General features: G+C 41.2%; 1 protein-coding gene across 4 annotated transcripts in view; it reads left to right on the forward strand.

Annotated features, from left to right (window-relative positions):
• The window catches only part of MAP2 (microtubule associated protein 2), a 258,280-nt gene extending 242,599 nt beyond the window's left edge, over positions 1-15,681 (forward strand). For 3 of the 4 annotated variants that reach the window (XM_040441562.1, XM_040441559.1, XM_040441560.1), the window contains 3 exons: positions 567-648; positions 8,494-8,606; positions 10,595-15,681. In XM_040441562.1, coding sequence (XP_040297496.1) covers positions 567-648; positions 8,494-8,606; positions 10,595-10,810 — 411 coding nt within the window. In that variant the 3' untranslated portion in view covers positions 10,811-15,681. The remainder of the gene's footprint in view (positions 1-566; positions 649-8,493; positions 8,607-10,594) is intronic. The other variant, XM_040441561.1, reaches the window with a different exon arrangement.
• The last annotated feature ends 848 nt before the right edge of the window (positions 15,682-16,529 follow it).

The following is a 16,529-nucleotide window of genomic DNA, read 5'->3' on the forward strand; positions in this document are numbered from 1 at the left end:
CTACCAGATAAACAGCTGCTAGTTTCAAAAGTTTTCCACTCTGGGTTATATTAGGAGTTTTGAAAATGGGAGAACCATATATGATGTTTATGTCCTAGTCACATTTGGAAAGGGACAACTCTTTTTGTGCCGACAAAATAAGCACATATTTTAAGCACATATGTATCATCGGGATGTTTTTGTCTGAATGGCAGGGAAATGGGAATCAATACAAACTTTGTAATGGAGATACAGATGATAAAGAACTGAGGTTTGAAGAGCAGGGTGCTCCATCCAGGGTCATCCACTTATTATTGTGTCCTCAAACTAGAATGTTGAAATAAATCCCTTACTCCTATGTTAATAACTTGTATTTTAATCACTCTTTGCACATTAACAACAAATTATAATGTAACTACTTGCTTCGTTACATGCTGCGCCACTGACCTTTGTCTGTACTCACTAGTCACTATAGCATGAATCGATTCTTGACTCTTTTTCAAATTATCCAGAAATTTCTTGCCTATTCCAATCCAGGGTCATCCAGATTTACTTTCCATATATCTAAATGTATTCTATTTTTACAGATCCAGATCGTTACCAAGAAGATTGACCTTAGTCATGTAACATCAAAGTGTGGCTCCCTGAGGAACATTCGCCATAGGCCAGGTAAAGAGATTCCCATATTGTAACCATTGATGGAGTCATGAGGATTTTTTCATGAAATTAAAAATAAGCTAAGCGTTTGGGATTGGCTCAGTTATATTCTATAAATCATAAAAAGTTTAAAGGATGTACCAGTCTATAAACATGTCAATCTATTTATGTAGGACATCCATTTTGATATTTAGTTCTCTGACTGTAGCACTACCTGACAAATAATTCTTCTTCTATGTTCCTGTTGCTACTGAATAGGCATCCTACATTAATATCACTGATGATTACACAGGCTCATGGAACATTAGACAACCAAAATAACCAGTCTATCACTGAAACAAAGTAGCCATAATTACTCAAATATAAAAGAATTAAAAAGATTACCCTTGCGCCATCTCAATATTTCAAGTTCATACTATGCCAATGAAGCTACAATATGTTTCCTTCACAACTCAGATGGGTTAATTAGGTCAAAATTTAAGTAGTATGTGGCATTTTAGAAAAAATGGCAGATAACTGACTCGGTGGTTAGCAGTGTTGCTTTGGCTCTCTGAGTTTGAGACCAAAAGTAACATGCGCATGGAGTTTGTATGCTCTCCCTGTGCCTACATGGATTCCTCTGGGTACTTCAGTATCTTGTCACACACCAAAACATACCTATAGGTAAATCGGATGATTATAAAGAGGCCTCAGTGTGTATGTCAGGGTGTAATATAGGGGAATTAGATTGCAAGCCACTGAGGACAGGGACCAGGGGGAGTGTTACACCTAGCACCCATTACTCTGTACTCACTGCTCCCACTCCAGAATTATCCTCCTGCATCCTCTAACCACGAGCATCACATTACTAAGAAGCTGATACAGTGACGAGGTTGCCATGGCAACTAGCTGAAATATGATCCCGGACCCCTAGTGCCTATTTAAAGGGAATCTGTCAGCTCCAAAACACCTCCCATCCCAAAACTAAAGTAAGCAGTGTGTAGTGTAAGTGACGCTGAGTTCAGTAATGCAATTTTTACCTTCATACTTACTTGCTTTCCGATGCTGTGCACCCATAATCCAGCAGTAAAATGCATTGAGAGGACTCCAGAGCTCACACACATAATGGAGAGGACTGAAATAGGAGTCCTCTCAATACATTTCACTGCTGGTTTGTTGGAGAACAGTGTCGGAACGCTAGTAAGAAGATAAAAATTGCATAGCCGGACTCAGCACCACTTACACTATACTATACACCAATTACTCTAGCTTAGGGGGTATTTAGTTGCTGACAGATTCCCTTTAAGCAAAGAAAGTCCTCCAAAACTTTGCTTGAGCGTTGGCACAGTTCACCCCCTGTTCCAGTTCTGTCCGGCTCCTGCTTCTGGTCACCTTGTTCCTGGTCACAGGGGTGGACTGGGAACTTAAAGTGGCCCTCGAAAAAAAAAACTAAAAGTGGTCCCAAGTTGTAGGTGAATTCTAATTGACAGAAGGCATGGTAACACAAGTAGGCACGGCCAACACCAACCACAAATAGTTTGGTTAACAGAAGTAGATGGGACCAGCAATACCGTAGTGTAGCACAAAATACCACCCCAGCAAAACTAAACACCACAATGCAGCATAAAATACTGCCCTATCACCATAATGACGACGGTGATACAGTTGAATTCCGGAGGACACCTGCGGCTGCTGGCCAGGTGCATAAGTACTTGATACTCCTAGCATTAATTAATGCTGAGAGCATCAAATCGCTATGTACCTGGTCAGCGGTCATGAGGAGAACTTGAGTGGCCACCTGGGCATCAGTCCACCAGGAAATTTCCCTGTAGGGTATATGGCCAGTCTGCCCTATCTGGTCTTTACTCCAGACATGTTGTTGTATGTTCTTGAGGGGGTCTTTGTTGAAAAACCAGAGAATCCCTTACACTCTGCATTCCAACGTAGCCAGAGTTAAACTGACTGTAGCTAGTCTGCAACATATACTAGAGTAAAGGCCTGTATTGCACTCTGAATATATTGGCACTATATAAGCAACAGGAAATACACAGTTGAGTCACATTATTATGACCACTTCCTACTTTTGGCTTCAGCAGCCTGTAGCTTACGAAGGAAGTCACATGTCATGAGCTGGCTTGGTGGGAATATAAGATGCCCTGCCAGTCCAGATTGACAGGCCAGCGTTCGTCTCCTCCTGCCGTCCCTGTGTGCTGGGTAAATTTCGCGCCTGCTCCGTGCCGTTTACCCAGCACACAGGACTGGCAGGAGGAGACGAATGTTGGCCTGGCCCTGTCAATCAAGACTGGCAGGGTGTGGAATGAGGTGGGAGAACGGAGCCTCTAGGAGCAGGAGCAATGCCCCCCCCCCCCCCTCTTACACCTAGAGGCTAATTTGCATATTATAAAAGTTAGAATTGTGCAGTATTGGGGGCATGAATAATCACAAGAATAGCACATCGATAATGTCAGCCAGTTTAATACGGATAATTCTGGTGACAGAAACCCTTTAAGTATTATGTTATTTTCCAATATAACAATGTTATGATGGAAAATAATAAAGTGAAGTTTGGGTCCTTATTGACTTCAATGGGGTTCGGGTTCGAGTTCGGGTCAAGTTCGGGTCCTGAACTCGAAGTTCGGCCAAACCTGGCGAAACTGACTTCCATGGGTTCACTCATCCCTGAAAATAAATTTGACATGCTGTGGATTTTTAAAATCAGGTCAAAATCCGCACCGAAAAAAATCTGCATCCTGTACATGACAATTTAAAATTCTCATAAAATACAATGTGCATAACCTACGGTGCCGATTTTCCGCATGCAAATCCGCGCTAAAAATCTGCACGCAATTCTGATCGTGTCTAAAGGGCCTATTACACTGCCTGGTCCTCCCCCACATACTTTTCATCAACCAGTGTAATAGCCAATGCAAATGAGCAGCAATCAATTTCAGCTACTGAAAAATGGCCCAAATAGATGCAAAACAGGAAAATGTATCATTTCACCAAATGCCCATAAGAGAGTATATCAACTAATATTGACTGTATCTTCAAAAAAGTGAAAGATACACTTTAAGCTGCATTTTGGCAAACATCCAATAATATCTGATATTTTCTCACATTGAGAAAGTTGGTTAGAAATCTAATTGAGCATAATTTTAATAATGACCACAAGAGACCAATTAATGCTTGGGTCCAAACACAATACGATAGCACTTTGGTGGCTTTTAACCTTTGGCTGTGGTTACTGGACAGCTTCCAGTTAAAAGCAAAATAAGCAGATACTTTGTGGTCCGGCTGACGGCTATGTTAGTAAAGACAGAAATGTATTGAGCTAATATAGAATACACTGGAGACTAGTCGTCAATCCAGACAGCAGCAACTGGTCAATTATTGTTAAGGGTCTTTGGTATCATGACAATATTAGGCTAGTAGGAATGAAGTACATCAATGAGAAAGGATACTTTAACAGGAACCTTAAAGGGAACTTTAATCACTCATAAGACTGTCCCACTCAAGCTACTGAACTCAGAAAGTGCTGAGATTTTAATGAATAAATGACATGTTTTATTGGATCTTTTCCCATAAAACCATACATCGATCTGCTCATTTCCTCCTGCTTTATAACATGCGGCCTGCAGATTGCACTGCATTTTCATGGTGACAGGTTCTCAGTAAATGGAGTATCTACAACAAGCACATTGTATAATATGTTTCGGAAGCATTGAATAATTGGCAAAAAAATTTAAATAGTTTATACATTTAAAATTGTGGAATAAAGAGCCTGACAATAGGGAGGGCAGCCCTATTTGTTGCCTCTTTTGAAGTGTGTTATCAGAAAACTGATAGTAAAGCTGTCGTTATGTTATCGACTGAAGATGACTGACGGAATGACAGTTTTACTATCAGATTCCGAGAAGCTGATTTGAAAGTAACATCCAATATGGTTATCAGGTTATATCAGGTTCTTCCATTGATAATTTGAAATATATGAACTATTTTTTCCAATTATAAACAATACATTTCTGATTGACTTGTTAGGCTATGTTCTCATTTGTAATATATCCAAAAAGGGACGGCTCAAGGTCTGACAATATATGGATGTAGGTGCAACCAATCGACCTGGCTCCCCCTACCAGTATAAATAAAGTTAAGAACAAAAGAAATGTGGGTGGGCACTCTAACTATGGACTAGGCAGAAAGCAATTTATTATAAGGTCAATAAATATAAAATAATTATATTTTTTATATTTATTGACCTTATAATAAAGTGCTTTCTGCCTAGTCCATAGTTTGAGTGCCCACCCACATTTCTTTTGTTCTTATGTTCTCATTTGAGTTGGAGGCTCAACAGACCCCATAACTTATAATGGGGTCCATCAGAACGGGGTCCTTAACAGAACCTGAAGGACACTATTATAAGTCAATTGGGTCCATCAGGCACCACTGTACAAGGGTGTGAACAGAGCCTCAAATATTCTTATAGTGTAACTGTCATTTTCGAAAACTTTTGACAGGGGCGTACATGGAAATCACTGGGCCCCATAGCAAGAATTTAAATTGGGCCCCCATGCTCTATTCATAGCCTCTCCCCTACCCGTTCATGGCCAGTATATACAGCAGTGTACTGATATGTGAGATATGAGGTATAAATTATATCTTGTACCTCACATATCAGTACACTTCTGTATATACAGTACTATATATCTGTACACACTACATCTATTATATCTCATACCTCACATATCAGTACACTGCTGGATATACTATGTATCTGTACTGTAAACACTGTATCTATTGTACCTCATATATCAGTACACTGCTGGACATAATATATATCTGTACACACTGCATCTATTATACCTCGTACCTCACATATCAGTACACTTCTGTATATACTATATATCTGTACACACTACAACTATTATATCTCGTACCTCACATATCAGTACACTGCTAGGCATAAAATATATCTGTACACACTGCATCTATTATACCTCGTACCTCACATATCAGTACACTGCTGGGCATACTACATTCCTGTGTCCACTGCATCTATTATACTGTATAATAGATGCAGTGTGTGTGTGTAATATATATATATATATATGTATATGAAGAAGGAAGTATGTATGTATGTTCCGCAATCACTCAAAAACGCAACCATCGATTTCAACGAAACTTGGTATACACATCCCTTTCTACCTGGAAAGAAATCTTGTGGGGTCACAGCTCTCTAGGACGTACAGGATATATATATATTACACACACACACTGCATCTATTATACAGTATAATAGATGAAGTGGACACAGGAATGTAGTATGCCCAGCAGTGTACTGATATGTGAGGTACGAGGTATAATGATGGTTATATTAATGCCCATAGAAGGAACACATATAGAGCGCTCCTAAAGATATATACATTAGCACCATGGATGTCAATCTGGTTTATTTTCCTGAAGATTAATTCATAGCACAGTGTATTGTTTCGTTTGGATATATGACATTTATACATGACTTCATAGTGTCCGCCCCTTTAACAGTGACTTCCACAGTGCCCGTCCCTTTAAAAGTGACTTTCACAGTGCCCGCCCCCTTTAAGAGTGACTTTCACAGTGACCGCCCCTTTAAAAGTGACTTTCACAGTGACCGCCCCTTTAACAGTGACTTTCACAGTGACCGCCCCTTTAACAGTGACTTTCACAGTAACCACCCCTTTAACAGTGACTTTCACAGTGCGCGCCCCTTTAACAGGGACCTTCATAGCGCCTGCCCATTTAATAACAGTGACCTCCACAGTGCCCACCCATTTAATAACAGTGACCTCCACTGTGCCCGCCCATTTAAAAACAGTGACCTCCACAGTGCCCGCCCATTTAAGCAGTAAAGAAAAATGTAGTAAAACTGTGTTTATGGCAGTTGGGATTTGAAGAGAAACACTTGCAGGCTTGTGTTGGCTAATGTGGGTGATTAGACAGGGTCCTAGAGAGCTGAGACCCTGTCTAAAACCTTCCCGGACACCTGATGTACCTGTGTGCCAAATTTGGTGAAGATCGGTCCAGTCATTTGGTCGCGCATAAAGAACGTCCAGACAGACGTCTGGACAGACAGACAGACAGAAATTATTTTTTATATATATAAGAGATAGAGCAGTGTACTGATGTGAGAAGTGATATATATATATATATATATATATATATATATATATAAATATATATATATATATATATATATATATATGTGTAAAATAGGGAATAGAGGGGTAATGAGGAGAAAGGAGGAGGACCTCCTCTTACCACTCATTCTAGTCTCAGTGAAGATCTGATCCTGCAATTCTTCTTCATGCTGTTGGTGGTTGATGGACCTGTGATCATGCTCTGTGCAGTTCCTTTACTAGATGTACAGGACTTGTGATGCTGAAGATGATGTCATCACAGGTCCTGGCAGATGCTCCTATCTAACCTGGGAACGACACCATTCTTTGTGCAGTTCCTTTACTAGATGTACAGGACCTGTGATGACATCATCACAGGTCCTTTAGCCTTCTCCACTGATAAGGATACTATACTAGAGCTGGACAGTAATAAGTGAAATTATAGGGCGCGGGCCTTTGGTTCACTGCGGGCCCCTTTTCCCCATTGCCCCATAGCAGCTGCGTTGTCCGTCTCTGTTGGAAGTACGCCACTGACTTTTGACATGTCATACTAACATGTCAAAAAGTTTTGATTGGTGAGAGCCCGGTTGCTGAGACACCCATTGATTGCCTGAATAAGGATTCAAAAATGCTCTGCCGAGCACTGTGTCTCCTTGCTAGCTGAAGATGTGCTCATATGAGACCAAATTGAGCCAGCAAGGACCTCCTCATTTTAGCAATTGATGGGGGTCTCATCACCTTGACCCTCACCGATCAAAACTTTTCACATGTCACTATGACGTGTCAACATTTTTCAAAATAACAGCTACACTTTAAATGGGTTTTCTGGGTAGCTAATTTTGTTTAAAAACATGTCAGAAATGGTTAAAAATAATACCTCCACGATCCCCCACTGCTGCCGTTCCAGCACTGCTCCGATCCCCACTGCTCTCCATTTCCTTTTCTGGTTTGACGTGTCTTAAATGCCAGCAAAGCCCCGCACAGCCAGAACGGCAGCAGAGGGTGATAATTGGAGGTGAGCAAACCTTAGTTTTTATTCTTAAAGAGGACCTTTCACCTTGAAAACCATTGTGAACTAAGTATGCTGCCATGTAGAGCGGCGCCCGGGGATCTCACTGCACTTACTATTATCCCCGGGTGCCGCTCCGTTCTCCCGTTATGCACTCCGGTATCTCCGCTCACTAAGTTATAGTAGGCGGGGTCTTCCCTTGTCCTGTGGGCGTCTCCTTCTCCTAGGCTGCAGCACTGGCCAATCGCAGCGCACAGCTCACAGCCTGGGAGAAAAAAACCTCCCAGGCTGTGAGCTCTGCGCTGCGATTGGCCAGCGCTGCAGCCTAGGAGAAGGAGACGCCCACAGGACAAGGGTAGACTCCGCCTACTATAACTTAGTGAGCGGAGATACCGGAGGGCATAACGGGAGAACGGAGCGGCGCCCAGAGATAATAGTAAGTGCAGTGAGATCCCCAGGCGCCGCTCTATAAGTCTGTATACTTAGTTCACAATGTTTTTCAAGGTGAAAGGTCCTCTTTAAGCCTTTCTCACTCTTTTTTATCAAAATGATCTGCCTGAAAAAACTCCTGTAACTGGATGTTTTGAGTTTATAACCAAATAAAATGTAACAGATTCCTTTTTTTCCCCTACATATCTAATGATTTCAGAGACACATGAGTATAATGTACATGTTATCTCAGGAAGGTAATTTTAGTGTTATCTATATTCTGTGTAGGTGGTGGAAATATTAAGATTGAGAGTGTTAAACTGGATTTCAAAGAAAAAGCCCACGCAAAGATTGGCTCACTAGATAATGCTCACCACATTCCTGGCGGTGGAAATATTAAGGTGAGAAATTACAGTTGTCACTGTCACTTGATGACTTTGGACTCTTAATGTGTTCTCTTTTTGTGAGTGGGAGGAGAACGTTACAGCATGTAAAAAGGTTTTAATCCACCTCCTTGGAACATTTTAGACCCATTTAAGGGCCCATTCACACGACTGCATATTTCTATCCGCATCTGTTCCACAATGCAGTCCCACTCATTTTAATGGGTCAGCAAAAGATGCGGTCAGCTCATCGTGTGTTGTTCACATCCGTACTTCTGTTCTGCGGCCCTGTAAAAAAGATAGAACATTTCCTATTCTTATCCATAATGGCAGACAAGAATAGGCATTTCTACACAGGAGAAAGACGATCTGATCCGCAAAATGCGGAATGCACATGGCCGGTATCCGTGTTTTGCGTATTTGTGTATTTAATTAGCAAAATCTAGCTACCAGCACAAACGCAGATTGAAATACCCCAAAAAAAATTCAGCCATTGGATCCTCAATAAAACTATATTAAGGCCTCTTTCACACTTGCGTTGTCCGGATCCGTCGTGTACTCCATTTGCCGGAGGTGCCCGCCGGATCCGTAACAACGCAAGAGAACTGAAAGCATTTGAAGACGGATCCGTCTTCAAAATGCGTTCAGTGTTACTATGGCAGCCAGGACGCTATTAAAGTCCTGGTTGCCGTAGTAGTAGTGGGGAGCGGGGGAGCAGTATACTTACAGTCCGTGCGGCTCCCGGGGCGCTCCAGAATGACGTCAGAGCGCCCCATGCGCATGGATGACGTGATCCATGCGATCACGTCATCCATGCGCGTGGGGCGCCCTGACGTCACTCTGAAGCGCCCCGGGAGCCGCACGGACGGTAAGTATACTGCTCCCCCGCTCCCCACTACACTTTACCATGGCAAACAGGACTTTAGCGTCCTTGCAGCCATAGTAACCATTCAGAAAAAGCTAAACGTCGGATCCGGTAATGCGCCGAAACGACGTTTAGCTTAAGGCCGGATCCGGATTAATGCCTTTCAATGGGCATTAATTCCGGATCCGGCCTTGCGTCAAGTGTTCAGGATTTTTGGCCGGAGCAAAAAGCGCAGCATGCTGCGGTATTTTCTCCGGCCAAAAAATGTTCCGGTCCGGAACTGAAGGCATCCTGATGCATCCTGAACGGATTTATCTCCATTCAGAATGCATGGGGATAATCCTGATTAGGATTCTTCCGGCATAGAGCCCCGACGACGGAACTCTATGCCGGAACCCAACAACGCAAGTGTGAAAGAGCCCTAAAGGGGGTTTTCTGGTACTTTTATATTAATTACCATTCATATCGAATCAGTGGAGATCAGACACTCCTGCTAGAAGTGGGTGCCGGAGCGACACAACTTTGTCCATTGTGTAGAGAACGGAGCTGGTTTCTGCAGCACTGCTATCACTCACTTAACTGGGAGCAGTGTTGCAGTAACCAGCTCCGTCCACTATATAATGGACAGAGCTGTGTAGTTCTGGAGCAGGAGCTACTGCAGAACAGCTGAAAGATGGGGGTGCTAGGCATTGGGCCCTCACCGATAAGATAATGATGGCCAATCCTGAGGATAAGCTATCAATATAAAAGTACTAGAAAATCCCTTTAGCGTTTGTTCTTACATGGTAAATTCAGTTTTTGTAATTATGTTTTCGAATCCCCAACAAACGTGCTTCAACTGCTGCCAATTTTCCTCCCCTCAAAAAAAGTCCCTACCAGTACCAGGGATGTCACTGCAGGATGAGGATAATTGTCCATGGACACATGACCAGGGCAGCCAGTCTCTGTCTACATCGTTGATGTCACTGTGGATGACACGTCTGCCTATATTACATTGTTGATTTTGAGCATCTTGTTGCAGTTGAAATATCTTGTTAGCTAATATCTCCAAGATGAAATCAAGGTAGACCGTTCTAGACTGCTGCTCAGTAATTTGATGCCTTGGTAAAGCATATACCATTACCTTTCTTTTTCTTGACAGATAGACAGCCAGAAATTGCATTTCCGAGAGCAAGCCAAGGCCCGTGTTGACCACGGTGCTGATATAATCACAGAGTCTCCAGGTCGTTCTAGCCTTGCCTCTCCACGGCGTCTCAGCAACGTGTCCTCTTCTGGAAGCATCAACCTGCTAGAATCACCACAGCTTGCAACCCTAGCAGAAGACGTCACTGCGGCTCTGGCCAAACAGGGCTTATGAATGTGTTACCTTTAGCAGTGTATGAAGTTAATCTTAAATAATAATAATATTATTAATGAAAATATTTACGCATGAGCTCTTGGCAGGATTTGGGCTCAAAGCAGGTGTCACATTCATTACTTTTCCAATCCTTTTAGAGTATGAGCAAATATCACATAATGCCAAACCTATACACAAGTAGGTTTTTCATTTTATACATCATTTTCTGAGTGAAGGTGCCAGATTTACCCACTATGTTACTGGCAGTAAAACAAAGTCCTAGGATAACAGTAGACAACTAGCAACTGGTCATACTTTGTCACGTTCCAAAGGAATTAGAAGACCAAACTTCACGTATTAGGATACTTTCTAAGCATCACCCAAGTCCTTATCACTGCTCTTGACTAGTCTTGCATGGAGCCCTACAGTACTTGGTGTTATTTCAACATGTGCCTGCCAGCCTCCCGAACAAAGTTAGCGTAAGAGCCATGTCCTGTTAGAGCGGCTGCTCATCTTCCTCTTCAGTTCAGATAGTGGTCAAGCTCTTTGTTCCATAAATCCACAGTCCCCATAGGCTAATAAACCCATTGAAGCTTTTTGCGGTGAGAAAGGCTGAGGTGCAACATGTTTGATGAAGAAGACAGACACCAATATCCAACATAAAAAGCAAATCCTGTTAGCGTACAGTCGGTCATGCTTGTACAATGGGAGAAATGCTCCCTCTTGGAGGAGAGTTATTTGAAGAAAATGGGGAGCATCATTGAAAGGGAGCAGCGGTCAACATAGCGCACTTATTTTATGACTAGTATCTGTATATTTAATGGTCTTTCAGCTACTAGAATGCCTGCTTTGCTTTGTAATATTGTGCATTGCAGACCTTCCAAGCGGCAGAGGCTACAAACAGAAAATTCTAGCTTTGTGCATAGGCAAACATTTCCAACACCTTTTTTCCACCTGTTTGATACAGTATTATTAATCTAGATGTATATATATTTCTCTGTGGCCATGTTTTCATTCATTCTCCCAAAACCTTTTCATATACTTGAAAAATCCATTTCTTACTCACAGTATCTGTGTCTATTGCACCATTTGGTAAAGCAGTTTTAGGTAGGCATAATTTAATATTAGGAAAGCTTCCTTTTTCCTATGTAAAAAAAAAAAAGCAAAATTAAAAAAAATGTGTACTTAAATAAATTGAGATAAAACACAGCAAAGCTCTTTAGCATGGATTTGCTACGTTTAGGGTCTTAAGAGGCCTTGGCTGTTTTGATTTCCCTTTCTAAGCTTGATTGCTCCAAAAATGAGCTGTTTTTGTCAATGACTGCTTTCCTCTTGCTCCTCATTTCGAAAGGGCTGAAGTGTGAGTTGATTTTTATTCCTAAAGGATCCTGTTCTCTTTTCCATGTACAAAGATCCAGTCGCAAAGTGTTGCTGATTTTTATTTTCTACTTGCTAAAGTTGAACATTGCTCTGATTGTGGACAGCAAGATACATAGCTGAGTTGTGAATGCGTCCACATATTCTGAGATAGCTCACTACTCTATTACATGGCTCGGATCAGCAAAGGGCTAGTGAGGATTTATACTGTGGAAGTTCATAGAATAACTAAACCCAAGAAGTCATCAGCTACTAGTATTTTAACGCCCGTCCATGACCTTAACTATTGTAACACAAAAATACCATCAATTCTAAAGTCTGAGTCTGTGGTCATCACTCATTTTCAAACTTCTATTGATATGGTGTCCTCAAGGCTTGATGCTGAAGAAACCTAAGTTAATGACTTTTCTGTAACAGCATTTGAAGGATAGGGTTGGTAGTATAGACCACATCTCTGTTATTTTTCCATTTCTATCATTTATCTCAATTTAATTTTCAGCAAATCAAACTGAGAACCAAAAGTTAATGACTAGAACCTAAGTACTGCAGAAATCACTGGGGAGAGGTCATTCAATTCCAATAGATAAAAGGTCAGAGGTAAATAGTCAAGACTCTGAGATAAACAGTCATCATCCTGAGGTCCAGGTAGTATGTTTGCTGTGCACAGGACTGTTGATACTAATGTTGAAGGCATCCCTGAATCTCCTTTTTTTAAATAAGGACCTTGTGCAACAAACATAAAGGAACTTCTAATAGTAATTTGCAAGGCTAACACCTCCCCTCCCCAATTTAGTGATAACATTATCATTACTTGTCCAAACTTAAAATTCCAAGTGAAATATAATCAAAGTTATGTCTTGGGGCCCCCCATTGCAGCACTAAGCTTTGCTCCGACACACTACTAAGCTCCACCCTGTTATATCACTTACCCTTGCCCCATCAGCCCTCTAAGCTCCGCCCCTGTCTGCCTGCTAAGCCCCACTTTCAGCCTAGCAGTAGAGTCTGGTCACATTTTCTACTGCTCTGCAACTGGGAAGGGCCCCTTTCTCTCCTGGGCCCCTGTGCAGTTGATCCAGCAACACAGGCATTCATTTTTTTCTTTCAGCCAACTGATAGTGGCCAGCAGGGGGCCCCCCGATCTTTAGGGCACCAAGAATCTTGCTTGGTTTGCATGGTGGTAAAGTCTGTCACTGAATATAATCTTGTATGACAAAACTAGACAACACCAAAAGGTAGAATACAATTTAAAATGTTATTCTCCTTAGCTATTTAGCTATTTTCTTTTGAGCTATTTGTACTGTGCTAGCCCCATTGAACAGCCATTTTACAGCATTCATGATTCAAGGGGCCGCATGTGCCAAAACAACCTGAGTTCCTATTGGAAACAAGGTCCATTTTTGATGTTATGAGGCTTATTGTGTGTACAGTCTACAGTACTAGGAGCCTAATGGAGTTTACTTGGCCAGGAACCCTTGTAGAACTCTCACAGCATGGTGCTGTATGTTATTCTGTTGACTGTAGGTTTTACTACACAGTCTGTCTCTAAAATAAAATGGAATCTGAATTCATTGGGGACAACCAGTTACCAGTCTATGTCTTTTTTTTTTTGCAATAGAATTTACTGTATGTACAGTTTTCTCAAAAGAAAGAAAAGGATGTCTCTCAAAATCATTTTACAGTACAAAGCCAGCTAATGCAGATATTGTTTTACAGGGTGCTAACCGTTTACTTCTGTATTTGGTCATGAAATATGTTGTATCTTCTGCAGTAAATGGTGTTTTACAGTCTGGTTTAGGCTTCCGCTCAGATGTAATAGCTGATTTGTGATATACAGTAGGTCAATGTTTTATTTCCACACTTCTGACATTTTGCAGATGGTAGTTGCAGTTAAGGTAGCACCCGGCGTCTGGTTTGCTGCCTACAGCTTGTCTTATATCTCCTCAGTAGTCTTGCAAGCAGCAATGTGATAGCGCTGTATGTAATGTTTCCTATTTGTCAGGTCTTAGTTTTCGGTGATTTTAGCAATGACATAGCAGTTAGTTACAAGGCAGGGTGAGGGATTCTTTCTTTCCTTTCTTGTTGATTATAAACATTGCCGTGACCATTTCTGTTCCAGTTGATGAGCATCATCAACTTACATGACACTAACCTGACATAGTTAATAGCAATAATATACCTGATGAGTTTTGCCTGGTCTATGGGGTTACATTAGGGTAAAGAAATGTGCAACATGTAAAACTTATTATTTCTTAAAAGGATTCTCAGCTTTGAAATAATCTTTTTTGGTAGGTCCCTCAAGAATAAGCTAATTACAAAGCCCCTAGCTTCTAATCAGTAGACGGGGCGCCTCATAATTAGATCAAAGTGAGTCCACCACTCTATGCCTTTTGGGTTAATTTCTCTCGCCATCTTCCCTACTGGGTGACGACTCCCTTATCCAGTGGAGTTGCATTCTTAGGAAAGAGGAAAGGACCAACAGGATTGGGTCACCACTCTCCATGGGCTCTATAGCAACTTGTTGAGGCGTCTTTTTAAGGCCTTGGCTATAATCTGTTATGGAACCTACAGCAGCAAATTTTACATTAACGGTGAGTTCACATTACCAGTCAATGGACTGTTCATGTAAGGCATAGAGATGTTGAGTCCTCCAGAGAGAGATGCTCTTTGTAGTCCCTTTGAATTCTAGCTGATAGATGCAGACTCTTTTCATAATTCCTTACTAGAGTATGGTTTACTAAACCAGGTAACATAGTTGATGAATTTAGTTGTTTAATTAGGTACAATACTAAAGATAGTACGGTGTACTAGTTAAGTAATCACAATACTTTAGGACAGTGTTTGTGGCCAGCGTCATGTGTCAAATCATTTTTAATTGTGTTTGCAGGCCAAATACCATTAAATGAGTTCATGGAGTTGACAGACCCAATTTTAGGTGTGTAAAGCAGAGGGCTTTAGAAAATAATTTATTTTTTTCTGGTTAGGTACAGGAACTATTTGTACTTATCTTTTCTACTTTAATTGAAGTAGAAGACATTTGTAAATGATTTACCTGCTGTGACCCATGGGCTCCGTGAATGCTGGACACCCTACAAATTTAAATGCAAGCATATACCATATTTGACATTAGCAAAATTTGATTTTAGACAGCAGACAAGATAAAATCTTCAAAAAATGTATTTTAAAATAAAATATTAACTCAACATGATGTCAGTGCCTCTTAATATTTATAAACATGAATTTACAGGGTCGGAAATTGCAGTTTTAAATATTCTGTACCAAAAAAAGAGTTCAACTTTAGCAGTGGAACAGAAAATTCAGTCCGTCACTTCTGTCTTGGATTATGAGGGGTGTGATTTACAAATCTGTGCATTTACCTGATACCTTTAAAGCCCGTAAACATAGGGAGGTGTTTATTGAATGGCTGGTGGTAGTTAGTTCATGTTTTTTCAATCCAATTTGCAATTGTATTTGTTGCTGTATAGTGATTGTTTTGCAAAATAAACCGCTTGTCATGGTCTGTATTTTTTTCCTTTCTTCTAAGCATTGGCATATTAGCCAGTCAGCTTTGACTTAGTAAGACATTTTACACAATAAAAAGTGCAAGACAAAATTATATTTATCCTTACAGTACAACTATTTCTTTGGGTGATTCAAGTTCTCTGTCAAAACAGTGCCTATCATGACTTAGCCACGAGGACAACACCTTTCTAAAGAATATCATGGATCAATCGTCCTTCTAAAATTTGTTTCTAAATGTAAGATTGAACTCTGTTTACCAGCACATAACACAGATGCTCGATCAGATTGAGAGTAGGGGAACGTGGAGGCCATGTCAACAACCTGAACTCTTTGTCATGGTCTTCAAACCTTTCTTGAACAGTTTTTGCAGTGTTGCAGGGCACAGTATCCTACTGAAAGAGACCACTGTCACTAAGGAATACTGCCCCCATAAAGGGGTATACTTGGTTTGCAACAATGTTCAGGTAGGTGATACATGTCAAACATCCAGATGAATACTAGGACCGAAGATTTCCTAGCAGAACATTGCCCAGAGCATCACACCGCCTCCATTGGCTTGAGTCTTCCCACAGGACATCCTGGTCCCATCTCTTACCCCAACTGACGCACACTCAGCGCTGTCCACATGAGCTAAAAGAAACTTTCATCAGACAAGGTCACCTTTTTGCTTTGTTCCATGCTCCATTTATGATGCTCACATGCCCATTGTAGCTGCTTTCAGTATTGGACATGGTTCAACATAGACACTGACTGGTCTCCAGCTCTGCTTCCATATACTGGCAAGCTGCAATGCTCTATGTATTCTAACTTCTAACACCTTTTTATTTTAGCTGACATTAACTTT

The sequence above is a fragment of the Bufo bufo genome, chromosome 7 (assembly GCF_905171765.1).
Source record: "Bufo bufo chromosome 7, aBufBuf1.1, whole genome shotgun sequence".
NCBI classification, from domain to species: domain Eukaryota; kingdom Metazoa; phylum Chordata; class Amphibia; order Anura; family Bufonidae; genus Bufo; species Bufo bufo.